Source organism: Peromyscus californicus, unplaced genomic scaffold (assembly GCF_007827085.1).
Source record: "Peromyscus californicus insignis strain IS unplaced genomic scaffold, ASM782708v3 Scaffold_4__1_contigs__length_199733344, whole genome shotgun sequence".
Classification (NCBI taxonomy): domain Eukaryota; kingdom Metazoa; phylum Chordata; class Mammalia; order Rodentia; family Cricetidae; genus Peromyscus; species Peromyscus californicus.
In genome coordinates, this window is record NW_026294562.1 from 192,163,355 (window position 1) to 192,186,052 (window position 22,698).

Here is a 22,698-nt window from a genome sequence, read left to right on the forward strand (position 1 = left end):
AAGGTTTGTATTACACAGGGACAAGTTCTGAAGAGTTGTGTCAGTGTTTCTGTATCTTTACAATAATACTTCATTTGAGTATATGAGGGTCTATCTGCATATTTTACGTATACTGCATGATGCATTATGCCCTTAGATCCATGATGTCAGCACCAAACCCTTGGCACCGAAGTCAGAAACTATAGTTAGTTGTCATGTGTGTAGAGAGAATTAAATTAAGTTTCTCTGTAGGTACAAGTGCCTTTTATCTCTGAGCTATGTGTTTAGGCTCTAGATTTACATTTCTGGTACATTCTTGTGACAATATATAACCCTGTGTATTCTAGTTTTGAAAAATGAAGGAATAATCACAAATGATACTTATCTATGCTAGAACCCAGTTAGATGAATGAGCTCAAATACTGAAGAAAAAAATAAAAGTTGAAATGAAGAGATTTCAATTTTCAGTTGATTCAATTCACAATTAGTGAAGTTAGAATATTTCTCATTGTATTTAATACATTTGTTTTTATAACAGAAAGTGTTTCTACTTCATCTGAATGCACTGTCGCAGATGGCATTTGTTTACACATATATATCAAATTATTCTGTAGTGAAACACTTTATGGAATTCATGAAATTGTTATTATCAGTATTGTTTGTTTCAATTTTTAGAAAAATTTAAATAACATTAATGTTGTCTAATTATGATTTTTCTCTTTACTTCATGGTTGTAAATATTTCTCAAAAAATGTCTTCATAAAGAATTTGATTCTGTGTGTTATTTGGAACATTGGATATATTCAAAGGTTTTACACTCCTTACTCTCAAGAAAAAACTGACTTTAATTCATCTATGAATTCTACATTCCATATTATACCCTTTTGTTCTAGAAGGGGTGCAGCATTTTACTTAGCCCTCAGGATCTCAACTAAGCATTTTAGAGTAGAGTCAGATGAATCCAGCTTCAGACAGGGTTGATCTAGTGTCCATATTAAAGCAATAACAACAGTTGTATAATTTTGAAGTATTATAACTTTACTATCTGAGATTTGACACTGGGATTCTGTTTGCTATCAACACACATTTCATAAAGGTACATTTCTGCATCTTGACCTCAAATGTGTATGGTATATTCCCTAAAAGTTTGCTGATTGCAAGAATATTATGCCATCCTGTTTTCACAGAGGTAGAAAATAAAATAAAGACTGAATGTTTTAGAAAGTATCTTTTATTAAAATTAAAGTACAATTTTATTTTATAAATATCCATATATTTGCCTGAAAGTATGTGTATGTACTATGTATGACTCCTGCCTATAAGTTTCATCAGTGAGCATTGGGTCTCATGGATCTGAGATTAAATTCTGTTTTGTAATGCCATGAGTGTGCTGGGAACCTAACTACATTTTCAAGGACTTTAAGACATGACAGACTGTAAATTGGAGACAAATTTTTCAAATATAGTGATTGTGACAAATCTTTTATCTGCTACTCAGGTCTTAGAAAACATCAGAAAATTCATGGAAGAGGTGACCTAATGTATGGAAACAATGTAGTAATTCCTTCTATACATTGTTTCTGAAAGAGTAGCAGTGCAGCACTTCTAGAAAACTCTCGTCCTTTAAACATTGTCATACCTCATGTATATCACAAACATGTCTCTAATTCTTTAGGTCCCTTTCACCTAAGAAATCATTTGTCAAGCATCACATTGTAAATAGGTAATTTTCCATGGCAGAGTCTGTTATCATTCAGGGATGTGGATGTTGACATCTCCCAGGAAGAATGGGAATGTCTAAACTGCTCAGAGGGCTTTGTACATGGATGTGATGTTGGAGAATTACAACAACCTACTCTTTGTGGGTAAGAATTCTCTTCTTGTAGAATTTCTGATTCATCCTTTTTAGTTACTTACTTCGTGTATACGTAAACTCTCTGTACCTAGAGAATCCCAGAAATGAGGAAAATTCTTGTTACCAATAGAAATTTTTGATGGTGCTTCCTTTACATTTTCTGTGTTCTATAGAAGAGTAACCAATGTGAAATTCTCCATGATCTCTTCACCCCTCTTATCTAATATATAAAGAAAATTTCAAAGTTAAAAGAATATTAAATATTCAAAGCAAGGAAATATATAACAGTACTTACAGTAATTAGAATATATTAATTTTACTACTATTTTAAACTCTTCACCTATATCTGATTATAAACAATAGAAAAGGTTTTAGAGAAAGATGTGTTGGTTTTGAGAATGCTGTTTTTGTGTATTTATTTTTGAGATGTAGTTGCCATGTCTGATACTGGCACAGCATGATTTTAATGTGGAGGCTGAAGTGGGAGGACATGTTGAGTGCTCTGCCAACATAGGTTATATTATGAGTTCCTTGCTGACCAAAGCTGTGCAGTGTACTCTGTCTCAGTAACATAAGAAATAGGGAAGTGTTATTCCTATGATCCTTCACAGAGCTTCTTTCTCAAAGTTCTTTACTACTCAAACATCTATTTGTCTTACCAGCTATGAGGTACAGTGTTTAGATAAGAATGAGAAGGCTATGCATGGCACTGACCTAGGTCCTCTACATATGTATGGCAGTTGTTTAGTTTGGTCTGCTTGTGGTAATCCTGGCAGTGCAATCAGAGCCTTTCCCTAATGCTTTGGCTTCATATTGGGAAACTATTCCTCATAGTGGGCTGCTTCACCCAGCCTTAATACAAAGGGAGGAGCTTAGTCCTACCTAAACTTAATATGCCATGCTTTGTTGACACCCATGGGAGTCCTGTCCCTTTCAGAACAGAAACAGAGGGGGAGTTGATAAAGAGAGCGAGGGAGGTGGGGAGAGGAAACATGAGAAGAGGAGGGAAGGGAAACTGCAGCTGAGATGTCAAATAAATGAAAAAAATTCAATACAAAGGAAAAAAGAATGAGTAGGCTATTATTGTTCCTGTGCTTATAGATCAGATTGGAGATTTTTATGAGCATCCATTCAATGACTGTGTAACAGAAAAGTCCTCTGTTAAGAGCTATGTACCTGAAAGTTAACTGCTTATCTGTCATAGAAAACTAAGAAAACATCAGTCATTGAATCTGTTACTCATGCATTAATTGCTATTATCCCTAATTACACTAATTTTTCAGAGAACCATCGCATATGTGGTAAATATGAGAAGGTCTGGCATCAAGACACAAAGCATTTGATCCATGATCATGAAAACATCAAAGAGAAGTCTTATAAATATAATGAGTTTGGCAAAGTGATTCATGAATTCTGCCAATGTAGATCTTATGACACAAGTGATACTGCAGAAAATTACAAGTGCAGCTTTTTTTTTTTAAAGATTTATTTATTTATTATGTATACAGAAGAGGGTACCAGATCTCATTACAGATGGTTGTGATCCACCATGTGGGTGCTGGGAATTGAACTCAGGACCTCTGGATGAGTAGTCAGTGCTCTTAACCTCTGAGCCATCTCTCCAGCCCCAAGTACAGCTTTTTTAACCACAGAGATGCCTGTGTTGAAACCTTAAACCTCAACAGAAACAAAAGTGGGAATGCTAGAGAAGAACTTTGCAAGTATAAAGACTGTGGAAACTGTTTAAATTTGTGTTCTATCATTAGCCAAAATCAAAGAACTCATACAGGAAAGAAAGAACACAAAAATATGGAGTATGATACATCTTTTGACTCTAATACAGAAATCACATTGAAACAAACTGATAGCAGGAAGAAAGCACATCAATGCAGGAAATGTGGAAATGCCTCAAGACTCACTCAAGCCTCATTAGACATCAGAGAGCCCATCCTAGAGACAAATCCTATAGATGTACAAAATATAGTAAACACTTTCTGTATTTTTCACAATTCAAAGTACATTACATAATCCATTTTAAAGAAAAACCCTACAAATGTACAAAAGGTGGTAATTGCTTTTATCATACATCACACTTTGGAAGACATTACAGGATCCACATAGGAGAGAAACCTTACAAATGTAGTGAATGTGACAAATGCTTTGTCACAAAAGGCTATCTTAGAACTCATCAGAGAAACCACACAGAAGAGGATCCTTACAAATGTAGTGTATGTTGCAAATCCTTTACATGTGGCTCCTCTCTTAGAATACATCAGAGAATCCACAGAGGGGAGAATTACAAATGTAGTGAATGTGACAAATCCTTCACCACAGAAAGCCATCTTAGAACTCACCAGAGAATTCACACAGGAGAGAAACCTTACAAATGTGGTGAATGTGACAAATCCTTTGCCACAAAACTCTATCTTAGAACTCATCAGAGAATCCACACAGAGGGGAGACTTACAAATGTAGTGAATGTGACAAATTCTTTTTGAGTGGCTCTGGTCTTAGAAAACATCTCAAAACTCATACAGGTGAGAAGCCTTGCAAATGTAGTGAATGTGACAAATTATTTACCCAGAAAGGCAGTCTTAAAATGCATCACAGAATTCATACAGGAGAGAAACCTTACAAATGTAGTGAATGTGACAAATTCTTTATACAGGGCTCAGCTCTTAGAAGACATCTGAAAACGCATACAGCTGAGAAACATTACATAATGTAGTGAATGCTAGAAATCCGTTACATTGAAAGAGAAGCTTGGAACTCATTAGAGAATATATACATTTAAGAAACTTTAGAAATGTAGCAAACATGAGAAATCCTTTAGTAATTGCTCATCTCAGAATATGTTGTGGGATATTTGATCTCCCTCTGAAATCAATGTATTAAAATCAACTGTGTATGGGGCTGGGGCCTGGAATTAGTCGACATGAAATTGCCACCAAGAGTATGGCGGAGTGTGGAAAACAGACACACAGGAAGGAGTAGGGAACGACTTGGAGTTTCTTGGTGTTTTTGGTTTGAAATGGTTGGAGAGACACTCTCTTGCTGGGTCTCTGGCCAAAAAGGAAGGTCAGCTGGTTGCTTCCTGCCCTCTCTTAAGTAGCAAGTTTTCACCCTAACATCTTATTCCTGAGTCTTTATTGGGAAATACAACAATGGAGTGTAGAAGGAATCTTAAAAGTTCTTGTTAATAAAATCAAACCTGAGGCCAGTTATTGGGGTGAACGCTGGAAAATCAGAGAAGCAAAACAAGCCACAGCTTCCTCACCTTGCCAATTCCTCAACTGAACTTGTTTCCTCAGACTGGAAGTCTCTGTGTCCTCATATCCGAATGGTTCTCAGCTGAACCGTGCTGCTCAAAAGCCTGAATGCTTAACCAGCCAAATGCTTAACCAGCCAAATGCTTCTTGTTCCTGGTCCTCATGCCTTATATATCTTTCTGCCTTCTACCATCACTCCCTGGGATTAAAGGCTCGCTTTCTGGGATTAAATGCGTGAGTCACCATGCTTGGCTATATCCTTGAACACATGGATTTCTGCCTAGCTCTGCCTCCCAAATGCTGGAATTAAAGGCGTGTGCTACCACTCCCTATCCTCTATGTTTAATATTGTGGCTGTTCTGTCTCTGACCCCAGATAAGTTTATTAGGGTGCACAATATTTCGGGAAACACAATACCACCACAGTGGAGACTTAGTTATAAACTACATGTGGTGGCTGTGGCAGAGTCTGTGCCAGCAGAACCAGAAATCCCACCAGGCCATTGCCTGAGCAACAGGGTGTTGAATGCAGGGTCACAGGGTTACAGTCAGATGCCACCACTTAGCCAACAGAAGAACAAGATGAACACATCAGAGCATTCATACAAAAGAGAAACCTTACAAATGTAGCAAATGTGAGAAATCCTTTACTGTTTGCGCATTTCTGAGAATACATTAGAGAATTCATTCAGGAGAGAAACCTTACAAATGTAGTTATTTTAGTTTGGATTTAACTACTCAGAAGAGATACTATCACCATGGCAACTCTTAAAGGAAAACTTTTAATTGGGGCTGGTTTATAGTTTCAAAGTTTTTGTCTATTAGACTCACATCAGTAAGCATAGTGACATGGAGGCAGATATGGTGCCTGAGAAGGAGCTGAGAGTTCTACATCTTTATCCTCTGGCAGCAGGAAGTGAGCTATGTATTAGGTGTGGCTTGAGCATATATGAGACCTCAGTGCCTGCCTCAATGGTGAAACAATTCTTCCAACAAGGCCACACCTAATAGTTCCACTCCATATGGGCAAAGCATTCAATCACATGAGTACATGGGTGCCATACCTATTTAAACCACCATAGTAGTCAATATAAGAAACATTTTATCTACAAAATCACCTTGAGAACATCAAAGTATTCACACAGGAGAGAAAAGTTACAAATGTAACATATGAGGAAAAGTCTTTACTTGCCTCCTAGGTCTAAGAAAACATCTGAAAATTCATACTGGTGAGACAAGTTTTCATTGAATATAATTTGGCATGTGATTTAACCAAACTCTGTTCTTAACTACACTTGAGAATCCACACTAGAGAATCATTATGAACATGAGAAACTTGTGAAAGCCTTTAAGTTATGTTCAAATCTTTCAGAACATCAAGTGTTTAATGCAGACGGAAATTGTGAAAATATAGGACACTTTACATTAAAATTTTTTACATGTTCAAGCTCAAATACTTGATAATGAATACAGAATGGAGAAAACTGAAGTATATGCTGTTGTGTAACAGTTTCCTGGAGACTATAATGATCCATTTTGAATGGAAGCTGCTTAAGGCAGGAAATACACCACTCAAGAGCTTCAAGCTTCAGCTTCAAGAAACCCCTGAAACTGACAGCGTTCAGTGTTCATAACTCAAATGAAGAAACTCAGAAGTCATGCCCCTTAGAAGAGGATTTAGCCATAAAGATAGGATGCTCTTTAACTTGTAGATATACTTACAGGTCTGCCTTGTGCATTATTCATGAGCTTTAACACATGCTGTTTTTTGAGTTTCATGATAACAACTGTTTGAGTTCCTTATGCTCCAATAAGCAACTGCTTACCCATAATCTTACAAAAAATTCCAATAAAACTCATTGATTCAAAAAGTTGGATTTGATTCTGTTTTCAGTTTCCTACTGGGGTGAGTAGATGCTTATGTATGTTGCATCTTCCTAGGAAAGAGGTCTCATAAAATAGGTGCTGTACCCATTAATTGTTCCTCCAAACTTGTTCTAAACAGGAAGTTGATAATAGAGTAGCATTTGTCAGCCTGTGGGCCATGACTCATTTGGGATTAAAAGACCCTTTCACATGGGTTGCCTAAGGTACAGGAAAATATATATTCAATGGTTTTAGGAACTGAGATACCGTGCCTATGTTGTCTCTAGCTGGGTCTCCCCACATGAAGATACACCCACATAAGAGTGTGTGGAAGTCCAGCTCCCACTCTTTGAAGGGTTCTTGGAGGGACAGGAGAGGAATGAGGATGTATTAGACAGAAAGATAGAAAAAGATGATAAGAAAGACAGAGACACAGGATAACTACAGTAGGACCCTGAGCCAATACCCAGTCACCTCAAGATGTATTCCAAAGGGCTTTTTGTACAATGCCAAGGGGGGAAGCAAAAGACCTCCCCCTTTCAAGATCAAAGCACAACATACAGGCAAGAGTAGACCCTTCAAAACACCTGGTAGCCATGCCCGTGGTAAAATCATCCCATTATGCAGCCCTGCTGGGGTAAAGCAAGTTCAGATTCTCTGACCCGAGTAATTTGGGCCCCCACAGGAGTGCTTGGGAGACTCAATTAAAGGCTTGCAGCATTAGGAAATTTGGAGCCACTGTATTAGAGAAAAGGCATTTGAGTCTACAAAAAAGGAAGATTGTTTCTACTGAAATGTTCCAGGTTTACATTCATAGTGGTACTTGCTTAAGTTATAAAGGCTCCACTCATAGAATTTAAGGGCTTTGGGAGGCTCAGATAGAAGGCTGCTTTCTTCCTTGCATTAAAAGAGGAGAGAAAGGTCTACAAAATGACAAATGAAAATACAGCTACAAAACTGTTGGTGACAGACATCATCCAATCTGGACTGTGTTCCTGAAAAGCTTTGAACTCATGCTGATACTGCGTGACTCAGCCAAATTCCATTGACCTTGAGAACAATGCTATCCATGGGCATATACTATAGACTATCCTGGTGTCCTTGTGTCATTCTACACCTTATCACCCTGCTCTATTAACAGAAATTTTGAGGTCCAGCCTCTTAATTTCCTTCCCAGGGGTCCAGGAGAGATGCTACCAATGGCTGGGAACTGAATCTAGATATACAGAGCTCTTTTGTCCAACTTGTTTATTTGTCTGCCACCATAATTCTCCCCAGTCCTCTCAGGGACCGGTCTATATCTCTGCAAAAACAGCAACAAACTCTGTGTTTACAATACCACACAAGAATTGCAAGGTCCTCACCAGAAGCTTCCTGGTTAAATTCATTTGCAACCCAAATGGGGAGTGAGTAAAGGTGGAGTTAGATAGGAATAAATCAGAAAAGGAATTCATGTGCTAGAAATATATCCTCATATGTAGTTAGGTGAAGACATTACAAGTCTATCCTAAATGTAGTCAAAGTACAAACTCACAGGTGATAGGGTAAAGACATCTATAAGTCACTAAAAATAAAACTGCCGCTATTTTTCTATGCTGCCAGTTTTCTGACAGGGCAGGAGAGGAGTACTGATAGCCAGTCAAGATTGAAAAACCTGGTGAAAAGAAAACCCTTTGTTCTAAGAAGTTGCTCTGGAGCAGTGAGAAGTGGGGAGATCTGAACTTGATTTGCACAAAAAGCAAAGCTATGCACCTAGGAGCCAGGTACTTGGCCTAGGAGCCAGGTTGTCTTTGAAAGGACATTTTACCATAGTTCAGGGGCTTCAGGCACATAGCAGGTGGTCTGGCCAGCTATTCTGTTTCTTGATTGTCCTTCAATGCTTTGTTTGGAGGAGCCCTATCTTTGGATGTAGCTAATGGGGATATTTGCAAAAGACAGATAGCCAATTCAAATGCTAAAAAGGGAGTAGGGAGCTCAGAGGCAGAAGACCCTGCCTACTTGACCTTATCCAAGTACTAACCCGAGGAGGAGGCTCACACACACAGTCCTAAGGGAAATATGAGCACAAGAAATTCATAACAAGAAACAGCTGAATATTAAGCTTAATAACATCCAATAACCCTTGATAAATGGCTTCCCTCTTGAAGGACACCTTGGTTGGTCAAGTTATAGCTTATTATACACAGCTGGACTCCCTATTTCATATTCTTGAGGTCCGTGACACTCTATAAGCCCCAAGAAATTAGTTGAATTTCAGTTCTTTTTTAAAGGCATTTGCACAATACTACTATTGTAGAAATCCCAGAATATTCACATGAAACAAAGCTTAATAAAGGGATTTGCTAAGGTTTTATCTTCAGCTTCATTTAATGTGTAGGTCCTTCCATAGAAATGTCATGTAACTATGAAACTTTAATGAGATAATCTATGAACAAGATGCAGTGTACATATGCTCATTTATAGTTTTAGAAATCTCCAAAAGTGTGCTGGGAAATCAGTTTGACATACTGAGAAGGTATGAAAAGGTATCTAGTTGACACTAAAGCATTATAATAGATTATTGATAATAAAATCAGGAAGATTCAAATTTTGTACCTTAGAAAACTCAGCGTATTACACTTAACAAATCCATATCATTATATATTTTTTTCCCACAGATTTCAACACGAAAATATATTCAATCCACAAGAAAATATTGTTTGAGAACATTTTGGTGTTCTCAGTATTGGTGTTTATTTAAACAGGAGCTCATTGTTAGTAAAACCTTGAATAAATTCAGGCTGTTGAATTAAAAGGATCATAGATAATTTCTACCAGTTGCTGCTACATCAGGGATGTTGGACCTGAGACAGGAGACCATGGAATGTTAGGTTTCTGTATTGGCCCTTAACAATCTGGAGATTGCAGCCAGCTGACAAACTCTGGGGATTCCAATTTCAGGTGTTCAAGAGATAGGGACTCCTCTTTTTGGGGATCTTGAAATCATTATCCTAAATCAGTACAGATATCTGTATCATGGTACATTTTTAAACTTGTCCACAATGAAAAGACATCTCACATTGTACCGTTCACACTATTGTTTTCTTCATTCTGTAACTATTTGTACACATAGTTCTAGTCTAGCATGTGGTGAGCCTGTATAAAATGGGTCCAGGTAGCCTAGAAGCTGGACCTGCATGGAAGACAGCATGGATATAGAGGGTCATATGCATGTCAGTGAGGCAGTAACAATCACCATATCAGAGGGGTAATGGCAAATAAAGCAGAGGCTCTGTGGGATTTGAATTCAACAGCATTCGTGGAAGAGCATTGTAAGAGTCAGATTTCAAGAACCTGGTAGGCATTCCAGGGACTATATTTTTAAGAACAAGACTGGCCTCAGACAGGATCTTGCTAGGCCAGAAACACTCCCTTCAGCTGCAGGACACCCTATAAGACAATGTGGGGAAGTTGTGAGTACATTGTGCTATAGGGGACTGGAAACACAATAGAAGGGAAAGCAGCATTGTGAAACAGGCATATTGGAGTGACCAGAGGTGTGATAAGCTTTTATGCTGCTAAACAGGATGACACAGTCTCTCAGAATTGTTTTGGGAATACCACGCCACCTATAAGTGAGTTTTAGATAATCTGGGGCTTAATGGGGTACTTTTTATGAGTCTTACAGTTGCCAGAATATTTACAGAAAAATAATTGAAAAGAGAATTTGCATTATCCCTTGTATGCAAAATCGGTTGTCATACTATTGGGACACTTATAAAGATCTTGGAATTTAAAATAATCAATGCTTTCTAACTGTATTGTTTTACCACTTGCCTATTCAAGCAAGTGGCCTTTGCTACTGGAGATTTGCCATACACTGGGAGCTGTTTAGAAATTAGTCCCATAAGGAACCAGTGCATATTTGATTGAGGCAGAAAGTTTAATTTATAGACCCCCACAATAGTGGTTAAAAACATTAGCATTTACTACCTGTGGGGGACCAGCCCCCTTTTATGACCAGGTTACTCTTGAGCAGGGAGAACTGGAAATATTTAGATGGAAAGAGATACCTAGATGATGAGAGGAAAGACAGAAGCAGGATAGTCTGAGGAGGGCCTCCAGCCCAGAACTTTATTCAAAAGGGCTTTTTATAACAATGTCAAGAGGTGAGTCAAAAAGACTGTCCCCTGCTAGATACAATCAAGTGTATACCATTTCAAACACCTGGTACCAAAGCTCATGGTCCAATCATCTTCTCATGCAGTCCTGCTGGGATAAGCTACTACGAAACCTTGGCGGGCTCCAGCAGGTTCCCCTTCTTAATGTTTTAAAGGGCTCCCCATTAAGAGCTCACAGCAATCTCCATAGCTGTCAGACCTCCTAGTAAAGGAGTAGAGGATAATAATGATGGAAATTTCCATTTTGAATGGGTCTCAGATGTCTATAGAAGTCTTAGGTGCACAAAGCCCTTATTTAAATCAATAAACTCTTGATGTAACTGCACCAAAAAAGTCAAGCTCCAGATGCAACTGCATGAAACTTAAAGACTCCCTTAGCTTCATCATTAAAATCAACAGGTTAACATAATTCTAACATAAATATTGCTATACATAATTACAATTCTCTCAAACTTACATCCAAAAGCAATCTCGTAATAGAACCATTAACATTTTAATAACTTTAGCAAAACTACACTTTAAAGCAATCCCTTAATAGGACCACTTGAATATCTTGCTAACAAAACATATGATAACTTCTGATGTATTCACATCAAAGTGAATTACTCCCTTAACTTCACCAAACCATGGTGCATCGATATCAGTAGGTTAAAAAGCAATACTCTCAATATAACCACTAATACCTTAAAAACTTTAGTCAAGTTCTCTTTCTTTGTTGCATCTTTGTTTGGTTTAGGAATCAGGGTAATTGTAGCCTCATAGAAGGAGTTTGGTAATGTTCCTTCTGTTGTCAACCAAGGAACTGATACAGCTTATAAACACCTTCAGCAACATAGCAAGATACAAGATCAACTCAAAAACAATCAGTAGTCCTCCTATATACAATTGACAAACAGGCTGAGAAGGAAATCAGAGATACATCAATAGCCTTTACAATAGCCACAAGTGATATAAAATACCTTGGGATAACTCTAACTAAGCAAGTGAAGGACCTATATGACAAGAACTTTAAGTCCCTGAAAAAAGAAATTGAAGAAGATGTCAGAAAATGGAACCAATAGCTGAGGAGCCCCCAACTGGATCAGGCCCTCTGGATAAGTGAGACAGTTGATTAACTTTAACTGTTTGGGAGGCACCCAGGCAGTGGGACCAGGACCTGTCTTCAGTGCATGAGCTGGCTGTTTGGAACCTGGGGCTTATGCAGGGACACTATGCTCATCCTGGGAGGAGGGGACTGGACTTGCCTGGACTGAATCTACCAGGTTGAGCTGAATCCCCTGGGGAGGAGGGAGGACAGGGGAATCCGTGGCTGATATGTAAAACTAAATCAAATTATAAAATAAAAAAAAAAAGCAGAACAACACATTATCAATAACAGAAAATAGAACTAAAATATAAACCTATATATTCCTGGTCATGCTGTCATTCCCGTAATAGCATAGCAACCAAGTGATATGTGGCAAGAGATAAATAGTGTACTTTTTAAAGTTATTCTGCTAAAGGTGGAAGTTTCCTCATCATTTCAATTGCCATTCAAATTATAAGGACAAGATGATCAAATAATTTTCAGTAAGAAAGGAATTTAGAAGTCTCCTCACTATTTTTTCTGTCTATACAATGTGAAGTATTTGGCTGATTTAAACTGTTTACCATTCAACTGGTTGTTTACCTATCATAGAAACAATGCATAAAGTGATTTTTCCACTGAGCAAGCCTCTGATGTGCATGGATCACCACTGCACATTTAGGTTTCACAAAAGCCACCGTAAACACTTTGCCTCCAGCAACTCCTTCTACTTACATGTTGGGAGAGGAATATGGCTTAATACGTCTGAATTTATTAGCAAATGATAATTGTGGAAGTCCAAGAATAATGATAAATATGGTAAAACTGAAGGAGTGGTTTTTGAAATCTCTTCTTTATATAGAAAACGACTGAGTGTTTTTAGAAATGCTGAAAAGGTAGAAACTATATTTGTGAATTTCTTGGTGAACATGATCTCTCTCCACAGATTTCTGGCTGAATTGTAAAACTGCAGCATTCTGGTGAGTAATTGTATATACATCAATGTTCAAATGAAGGCATTCTGTAGAAGTTGTATGCACAATAAATCACCATCTGTACTTGGGAAAAAAAAAAACTTTAGTCAAAATCCACTTTAAAAACTTTAGCAAAAACCCAAAAGTAATTTCTTTCTTTCTTTCTTTCTTTCTTTCTTTCTTTCTTTCTTTCTTTCTTTCTTTCTTTCTTTCTTTCTTTCTTTCTTTCTTTCTTTCTTTCTTTTTCTTTCCTTCCTTCCTTCCTTCCTTCCTTCCTTCCTTCCTTCCTTCCATCCTTTCTTTCTCTTTCTTTTGTCGAGATCGGGTTCCTCTGTGTAGCTTTGGTGCCTGTCCTGGAACTCACTCTGTAGACCAGGCTGGTCTCAAACTCATAGAGATCCACCTGGCTCTCCCTCCCGAGTGCTGGGATTAAAAGCATACACCACCGCCACCTGGCTAAAAGCAATTTCTTAGTAGAACTATACAAAACATAACATTAATGCACTCAAGTAACAAGAAAATATTTTCTAAATTAAATAGAGGAATATTAACCCTTCCATTTCTTTATAATTTTTTAAACTAAATCTTTAGTGTAGTTAGAAATAAACTCAAACTTCTCCATTTAAACATTTCCATTTTTTAACACAAAATGGCCCATAAATCACCACAGTTAATAAAGCATACATGCATAGACAAAAGTGTATCTTGAGCCTAGGTAGAAAAAAAAAAATTTCTCCATTTAACCATTTCCATTTTTAACACAAACAGTTCCATAAAACAGTTCATAAGTCATCACCATTGATAGAATTTGCATGCATAAATAGATTCAAAATTGTCCCATTGCAATGAAATCACTCCTGTCCATCCCATTTCTTAAGTCAAAAAAGTTCAAAAAAAATTTTGGTACCTGTCTTCCAAATATGAATAAATATTTTTCACAGCCAAAATATTTTTGCAGTTAACACTCTAGTTCAAACAAGCATTGCTGAAACTTCACTCGCTTCAGCATTTTAGGACAGGGGGTCTCAACTGTCAATGCCTGGTTCTGGCATCTGCGATTGTTGGCAGCTTCTGGAGTTTCTGAAGCCACTCAGATTACCAAGTTTGCTGTAGACAAATTTCTAAATGGTCTTATAAAATAAAAAACACAGAGCCAAATAGAGGGGTGAAAGCCTTACAGAGATCAGGGAAATAGGAAAAGCCACCAGCCAACCTTACCTCACCAACTCTGCTGCTTCCAAATGTGTTACTTCTTGTCTACCCATGTCTATATACCTTGCTGTTCTGCCTCTGATTTGCTCTCTCAGTTCAGCTACATCACTTCCTCTTTCTCAACAGCTCTGTCACTTCCTGTCTATCTATACAGACCTCCATACCTCCATGGTTAACTAATTTTGGAATTTAAGGTATGTGCCACCACACCTGGCTCTGTTTCCAATGTGGCCTTGAATACACAGACATGCTTCCTGCCAAGTGATAGGATTAAAGGCATCTGCTAACATTGCGTGACTTCTGTGTTGTGGCTGGCTTTTTCCTATGATTTCCAGGCAAGCTTTATTTATTAAAGCACAAATAAAATATCACGACATTTCAGCACAAATAACATATCACCACATTTCCCCTTTTTGTCTACTAAAAAATAAAAAAAATTTAAAAAAGTTATAAGTAATATAAGAAAAATATATACAATAAGTACAATAAATATATATAATATATACATGCAATAAATACATCAACAATGTCTAATCCATTTGCATTTGACAAATTCAGAGAAAATATTCCATTATCTATCCTATTTTGGTGAGTCCAAAATGTACCTAATTCACTTTCAATCTTATTTTGTATCACCAACAGAAAACTATCTTACGATGTTTTTCAAACTTATACACTCAACACCTCTTAGTGAGTTTCTTATCTGAATTTCTTAACAAGGAAAACTGTAACTACGACTATCTAATCTTCAACTCCCTCAGAAACCTGAGAAGGAAATAATATTACCTAGTAAAACAGGAAGTACATACAAGTGACTTCCAAAAAATGTGAGTTATGACAGTAACAGCCAGGTTCCTGGACAGTCACCTGAGGTTTCTCTACAATGTTGGGGCATCATCGACCTACAGACTTAGCATATCTGACAGACTCATTTGTGAAGCATGATATACAGCAAGGCCTACAGCTCAACCTCACATTTGGTGCAGGTATTCTATTTACCAGAAAACTTGAATTCCACCAGTGTCCTGCCATGACTCAGAATTTTACATTCTGTCAATTGCTGGTGTTTTTGGAATTCAGCTTCCCATTCTTCTTGGCTTGTGGGTGGCTTCATCTCCTTTATTAAATGCCAGTGTACCATTGAGAGGCCAGACTCCATCAGCCTAGTTACTCCTCCAAGAATAACTGTTCCAGCTACTGTTTCACTGCACACCAGGAGCCATCAGCCCACTGCTTGTTCAGCTGCCTTTGAAGGAAAGGGTACTGTACCTTTTCCGTATTGCAAAGCCACTTCATCGATGGTGTCATGTTGTCCTGGCCTCAGAGGACATCTGTTGCCAAAGCTGCAACCACACTTTTCTTGGCAAGGATCGGCATTCTTTTTTTTTTTTTTTTTTTTGTCCTGCTTGTCCATTTTGGACAGCATACTGTCAGCAGTCAATGCGAGGGCATTTTCTTGCCCAGTGGCTCATTTTTGCCACAGTGAAAGTTAACTCCATGTGGAGGTTCTTCAATGCTCATATCTTATCTGAAGTAGATTGGTGCTGCCAGGAGCAGACATGTCTCATAAAAAAAAGATTAAAATTAAAAAAAAAAGAAAGAAAAAAATCTATGTTATTAAAACATTTTAAATGCCATAGTCTGTAGGTCTCTGAAAGATTTGAAGATGACCTATCTATCTAAAATATATCTGCATGACCTTGAAAACATAACTAATATGACTACAAGTTCGATTGTAATGTATAACTACTAACTTTCATTTCTTTATATCCTAAGTAGTTGCTAATAATAACTTTCAAGGATTAGCCAATTGCATTTCATTGTTAAATAAACTGTATAGGTACAATATCCTGAACAAGATTAGAAATATATGTATAGTATTTAGTAACAAAATTAATCTCAAATTTGTATCAATATATATATATATATATATATATATATTTTTTTTTTTTTTTTTTTCGAGACAGGGTTTCTCTGTATAGCTTTGCGCCTTTCCTGGAACTCGCTTTGGAGACCAGGCTGGCCTCGAACTCACAAAGATCCGCCTGCCTCTGCCTCCCGAGTGCTGGGATTAAAAGTGTGCGCCACCACCACCCGGCTAATAATTTGTATACAATATACAAAAATCTAATCCAATGTAAAATATTTTAAACTAGTAGTTGCCTTTTACAAGTAGATTCAGTAATCTATATCTATATCCTCTTTTTTTCTTTTCAGAGTAGATTCAATAATCTACCCTTTATTCTATCATTTCTATATCTTTTTTTTTCAGAGTAGATTCAATAGTCTACCTTTTATCTATATACTCTTTTTTCTTTTTCTTTTTTTTCAAACAAGAACCTTAAATCTAATCTCCTTTGTTTAACCTCTTTCCTGACTATTAACAATAACAACTTGTAACCAACCATCCTAAACAATGACAATTATCCAAACACAAAATCCATAGAAAAACCAAAAACCAAAAACCACCCGCCCCATCTCTTGGGAATATGGGCATCATGTGTTTTATAATTGCTTCCTGCTGTTTGTGGGCAAAGGCATCTTTAGGGAATCCTGAAAAGAAAAATTTTTGGTTAATTGTCAAGTTCTGGGAGAGGTCACTATATCATTTGTTGTCCAGTCTTTGCGTAATGTGAAAGTGAAGGGTTTATCTGAAGTTCTTGCTCGAATAGTCTGTGAAGCTGGATCATCTCAGCTAGCCATATTGAAATTGTCCTGAGCAGTTTGTAGTCTAAAGCTGATCTTTGGGTGATGTTTGTCAGCTTAGTGGTATTATTATTGTCCATGTGGAATCATCGTTATGGGGCCCCATCATCTTTCTGGAGACTTCAAATTCACTGTTAGGTCTGGTTATGATTCCTTGCAGAAAACTGATAGAGTCTCCAACACAAAAACATGTATAGGCAGCTAAATCAAGCTTTTTTTTTTTTAAAATACACATATTAATCTTATAAATTTTGATATAAAATTCATACCTTAAAAAGGTTTAAAGAATCAAAATAGAACCAAAGAATTGAGATAAGTGGCAAAAGAATATTCCCTTAATTTTGGTTTTCTCCTTCCCATATCAGATGGCGCTTCTGACATGATACAGAGATTTTGTATTTTCTTTTCACAAACATGCTTAGGTTTAGAGAAGGAGAGAGCCATTCTCCAATTTCAAAGCCAGCTTTATTTTTTTAATTGAACTGCATAAGATCATTTGGTAGAAATATCCATTCCAATATAATATTTTTCCTCTGCATTAAAATTCCTGTAGGAGAATTTTAGGGTAAAATAACTAAAATGTAATCATCAAGCTTTGTATCCATATGATCCACATGTCTTTCCTGTACTTTCTTTTCCACCAAGGCCAATTCTCTCTCAACTTCAGCTGATAATTCTCTTGAATTATTTAAGTCCTTGTCACTTTCTAAGGTTTTGACCAAATTACTTAGTTCATCATTTTTTACCCCAACAACAGTCTGTAAATGGGAGATGTCTTTGAATAATCTTTGAAAGTCATGAAGAGTCTGTAATCAGTCACTCCTAATTTGCACCTTTTGGGGTCTAATTTTTTGTAGACCTATTTTATATCCTAAATAATTAATAGAATCTCCTCTTTGTATCTTTTCAGGAGCAATTTATAATCCCAAACAAGACAAAATTTTCTTTACTTCTTCAAACATTCTTTCTAAGTTATCTGCATTTGAATCAGCTAGTAAAATATCATCCATGTAATGATAAATTATAGACTTAGGAAATTGTTTATGTATTACTTCCAATGGCCATCATACAAAATATTGTCACAGGGTTATTTAACATTCCCTGTGGGAGGACTCTCCATTGATATCTCCTAACCGGCTGAGAATTATTATAAGTAGGCACCATGAAGGCAAATCTTTCTCTGTCTTTTTCTTGTGAGAGTATTGAGAAGAAACAGTCTTTTAAATCGATAACTTTAAGAGGCCATCCCTTAGGTAATAAAGTAGACAAAGGAATTCTGGATTGTAGAGAGCCCATTGGCTGAATTACTTTGTTAATTGCTCTTAGGTCTATTACCATTCTCCTTTTACCAGATTTCTTTTTAATAACAAGTACAGGAGCATTGCAAGGGCTGGTTGATTCTTCAGTATGCTGATCAGCAGTTGTTGTGCCCTGTTCTTTTACAATCTAGATGGTCAGTGACTGTTCTTTATAATACCTTCTAATACTTTTCTCAGAAACATGTTAGTTTATTATTTTTCTGATATTGGAGGAATGTAAATCTAGGTATTTCATTGTTGTAATAAATCATATCCCCATAAGTTCATAGCTATATTAGCCACATACAGCTTTAATTTTCCTCTCTGTCCTTGTGGCTTTGGTGGGAAAGAAAATACAGGATGCACATATGGATCATTTTGATCCAAAGCTTGATTGCATTTTGGTTATTTTAACCACTAAGCATTCTCCTACAGGAATTTTAATGTAGACGGAAGATAGTGTATAGGAATGGATATTTCTACCAAATAAACTGAGTACAAAATTAAAAACTTATTTCAAAATGATCTCTGACTTGATTTTAAAAGGAAAATTGAGACTTCATCAATTAGTAGGAATAAACCCAGAACAAATTATAGTATCTTTAACTAATGACGAAATTGACAAATTATGGGCAGAAAGTGAACCTTGGCAAAGAGCTTACAGTAATTTTTTTTTGTGAAAGATTAACAACAAATATCCCAAAAATGATGGAATTAAACTTATAAAGAGAACTAAGTGCATCCTGCCTCACATTGTATGTGAAACACCAATACTCAGTTCATCATTTTTTACCCCAATAGTGGTCTGTAAATTGAAAATGTCTCCTAATAATCCTTGAAAGTCATTAAGAGTCCATAATGTGGAGCCTCTACATTTTATACAGATACAAACCAAAAAGGAAAGGCAGGTTACAGATCAGAAAATTTAAGTGACATGGTTCAAAGTCTTTATATTTCTGTCCAAAAATTGGATTTATATGCCATTCTGATTCCATTAATGGGTTATTTGGAAGCTTTCAACATAGTTACTGACTCTCAGTATGTGAAAGAGTGGTCTTACATATTGAAACTGCTGAATTTATGCCTGATGTGTAGAATTAACTTCAGTATTTATTCAGTTATAAGAAATAATCAGTAATAGGAATCATCCCTTATGTATAACTCACATCCAATCCTATATGAGTCTTCCAAGCCCTCTAACACAAGGTTATGATTATTGGAATTCCTGGCCACTCCCCCAGCTACATGACTGCTATGCACAGTTCAGTCGTCAATCAAGGGGCCTCATGTCCTATATAATCCGTGCACTGCATGATCGAGTAGTTTGCGTGCAACATGATCATGCAATATACACACATGCATGGCATAGCTCTGTAAGCCCATATGCTCATGTGCAGGGAAATCCATAAGAAATGGGACACAGACTCCTCCCCCTTCTTCTCCTTGCCTTCTCTTTCTGCACGTGTCCTTCACAGGCCTGGTCATGATCCTTCTTTCCCTCTCTTCTTCTAATAAAGCTCTTATAGTGGATTTTGTCATGCCTCATGACCTTTCCTTTCAGAATAAAAGCGCTGGATTAAAAAAAAAAAATTGGTGCTATACAAACCGGGCTCTCCAGTGATCTTCATCTGGAACCCTGTACCAAGGTTTCTTCAACCTACGACTGCCCACTTTTTCATTTTCCCAGCCTCTGGACTGCTCCACACAGCACACCAGCTGCCCAGATTGGTGAGTTTTCCCTTTCCAATCCCTCACCATTTCCCATGACTGTAGCTTGATTTATATTTCTCACGTCAGACCCTTGAGTGGTACTCAGGTTGCACTTGCCATGACTGATTCTCTCTTGATGAAGCATTGAATGCTGTCAGACCCTCGGGTGGTCCTCCATGTACACACGCCCTCCCCCACTCCCCCCCCTCCCACCTCCAGCCCTTGCCCCTCTCTTGACAAAGGGTTGGGTAACTTGTACAGGTCCACAGATCTTTCCCTATTCTTGGGGATGCCAGAGATGGGAGTCTTGTATCCTGTTAGTTATTTGAATTTTTTTCTCTTCTCTCAGCTGCCGCCATGGGACATAAAGGCTTCCTTCTCTTGGTCCCACTCCTCCTCTGAGAAAAGCCTTAAATATCTCTAGGTACCAGTAAATATGAATGCATAATGGCTCCTTGGACCCTGATATTTCACGGGAATTATCTAACTACTGCCAGTGAACAGGCAAATGAAAAGAGTTACCTTATCCCCAAGCTTTTTACCTAAGCTCTGAACCCTCCCTTTCTGGTTCTTTCTTTCCTGCCCACATGAAATCTGAACCAGAGATTTCAAAGAACCTCTGCCTGTCTGACCTCGGTTCTGCTCTCTGGTACCAGGCGGGCCACTACTGCCCAACTCAGGCTCCCACACTCACTCCCCTCACTCCTTACACTGACTTAGGAAACACAGACAGGTTTGGAAGCAGGCTAGGACGCATGCAAATGAGTTTACGGTCAGGACCCACATTGGAATTATAATAATCTGGATGACTCTCTAGTCAGATATCAGTTTATAACCTGCTTCCTGATGGGCCTCTGTAAGGCTGCCCTAAAACCAGTAAACTATAACCTAAAAATGTAATTCAAGATCCATCTCATGTCTCCCAGAGCTTCCCGGCATCAGGCCTAACTTAAGCATCTGGAGAGAGGGTGCCTGATCCCACAGGCAGAAGTCTCAGCTGTGGCATTTAAGGTACCAGGGGAGAGCTGAGAAAGCCCGTCATCAGAATTGGCAAATGCTGGCACACGATATCCAGGTGGCTGCACAGAGGCTTCCCGGTCCCTGTTTCAAATGTGTGGTAAAAAATGCCACGTGGCCTAGTGCATGTCCTGCCCCACTCTGGCCACCAACTGAGGCTTGTTTGAATTGCCACCGAGAAGGATAATGGTCAGCTGACTGGCCTTGTGCCCCTCGTGGCATGGGGACATCAAACAAAGACCTCCAGCAGACCTCCTAGGCTTGGCCATGGGTTCACAGGGAGCCCAGGATGCAGCATGAGGCAATCCATTTCCTTCCTTTTGGAAACCAAGCCACTTCCTCAGTCTTGAAGGAGTTTTGGGATCCCACCTCTCCTAGTTTCCTTATTGTCAGGGTAGGGGGACAGCCTTACCCACCTCACCAGACCCCACCACTTAATTGTACTTTCAGGGGTTCCTAATGGGAAGAGGTTTTCCAGCTAAAGTAGGAGCTTTCATTTCATTTGCTCCCTCCATGTGCCTCACTCCAGGCCCATCAGCAGTACTTCTTCTTCTCCTACACAGTGACACAGACAAGGCCCTGCTGTGGTGATATTTTATTTGTACTGAAATGTGATTTTATTTGTATGTTAATAAATAAAGATTGCCTGGGGACCAGAAGTTACATAGCGAGCCTTAAACAGAAGTTAAGCGGTGGTAGCACATGCCCCTTAATCCAGTCACATGGCAGTCAGAGTCTCTGTGTAGTCAAGGACACCACCAAGCGTGGTGACACGAGCCTTTAACCCCAGTACCAACCATAGAAACCTGGAGGTCTGTATAGACAGGCAGTGACAAGGAAGTCATGTGGCTGGGCTTAGAGCCAATGAGAAGGCAGAGCAGAAAGGCAATAAAAAAAAGTAAGACAGGAAGAAGCTCTCTCTGTGGAAGCGACAGCGGCAGGTGGTAAGATAAGGCAGTCGTGACTCTTTGCTAGTTCTCTGATCTCTTTAGCTATTACCTCTGTATTTGGCTCTATGTTTCTTATTTAATAAGACTGTTTAGAAATTCAACTACACCCTGCTCTCTCTCAAGTTCCAGAAGACACCAGGATCCACTACCTTGTCACCAATTCCAGAAAAATGAGATCTCACCCCACAAGCTTTTCTCTTCCTGATTCCCTCTCCTAATTAACTACTCAGCTCATTGTTACAGGACCACCATAGAGCTGGAGTCCAAGAACCATGAAGTATACCCAGGCAGTGAGGAATAGTAACAGTTCAGTGGTATTTATAGCCCCAGACCCAAAAGGGTCTGGGCTCTGCAAAAACCAGACTTTAATATAGCAGTCTGTTACTGTTAAATGCCCTCAGCAATTGATCACCTGTGTCTCCTGGATGCTAAACTACTAAAGCAAATAGGTGCCTTAAAATAATCTGTCTCAGATAAAGCTTATCTCAGGTAAAAATTAAAAGCATGTTCTAAATCTCTCTCTCTCTCTCTCTCTCTCTCTCTCTCTCTCTCTCTCTCTCACACACACACACACACACACACACACATACACACACCTCTCTCTCTCTCACACACACACACATACACACACACACAC

At 38.1% G+C, this 22,698-nt stretch overlaps 1 protein-coding gene across 1 annotated transcript in view; it reads left to right on the forward strand.

Moving 5' to 3' along the window:
• Positions 1 to 13,174, forward strand: part of LOC128124474 (gastrula zinc finger protein XlCGF17.1-like) — a 40,373-nt gene extending 27,199 nt beyond the window's left edge. Inside the window, 2 exon segments of the mRNA XM_052760789.1 lie at positions 1,720 to 4,287; positions 4,290 to 13,174. Of these exon segments, the coding sequence (XP_052616749.1) occupies positions 3,721 to 4,287; positions 4,290 to 4,562 (840 nt within the window). The 5' untranslated portion in view covers positions 1,720 to 3,720 and the 3' untranslated portion in view covers positions 4,563 to 13,174.
• The last annotated feature ends 9,524 nt before the right edge of the window (positions 13,175 to 22,698 follow it).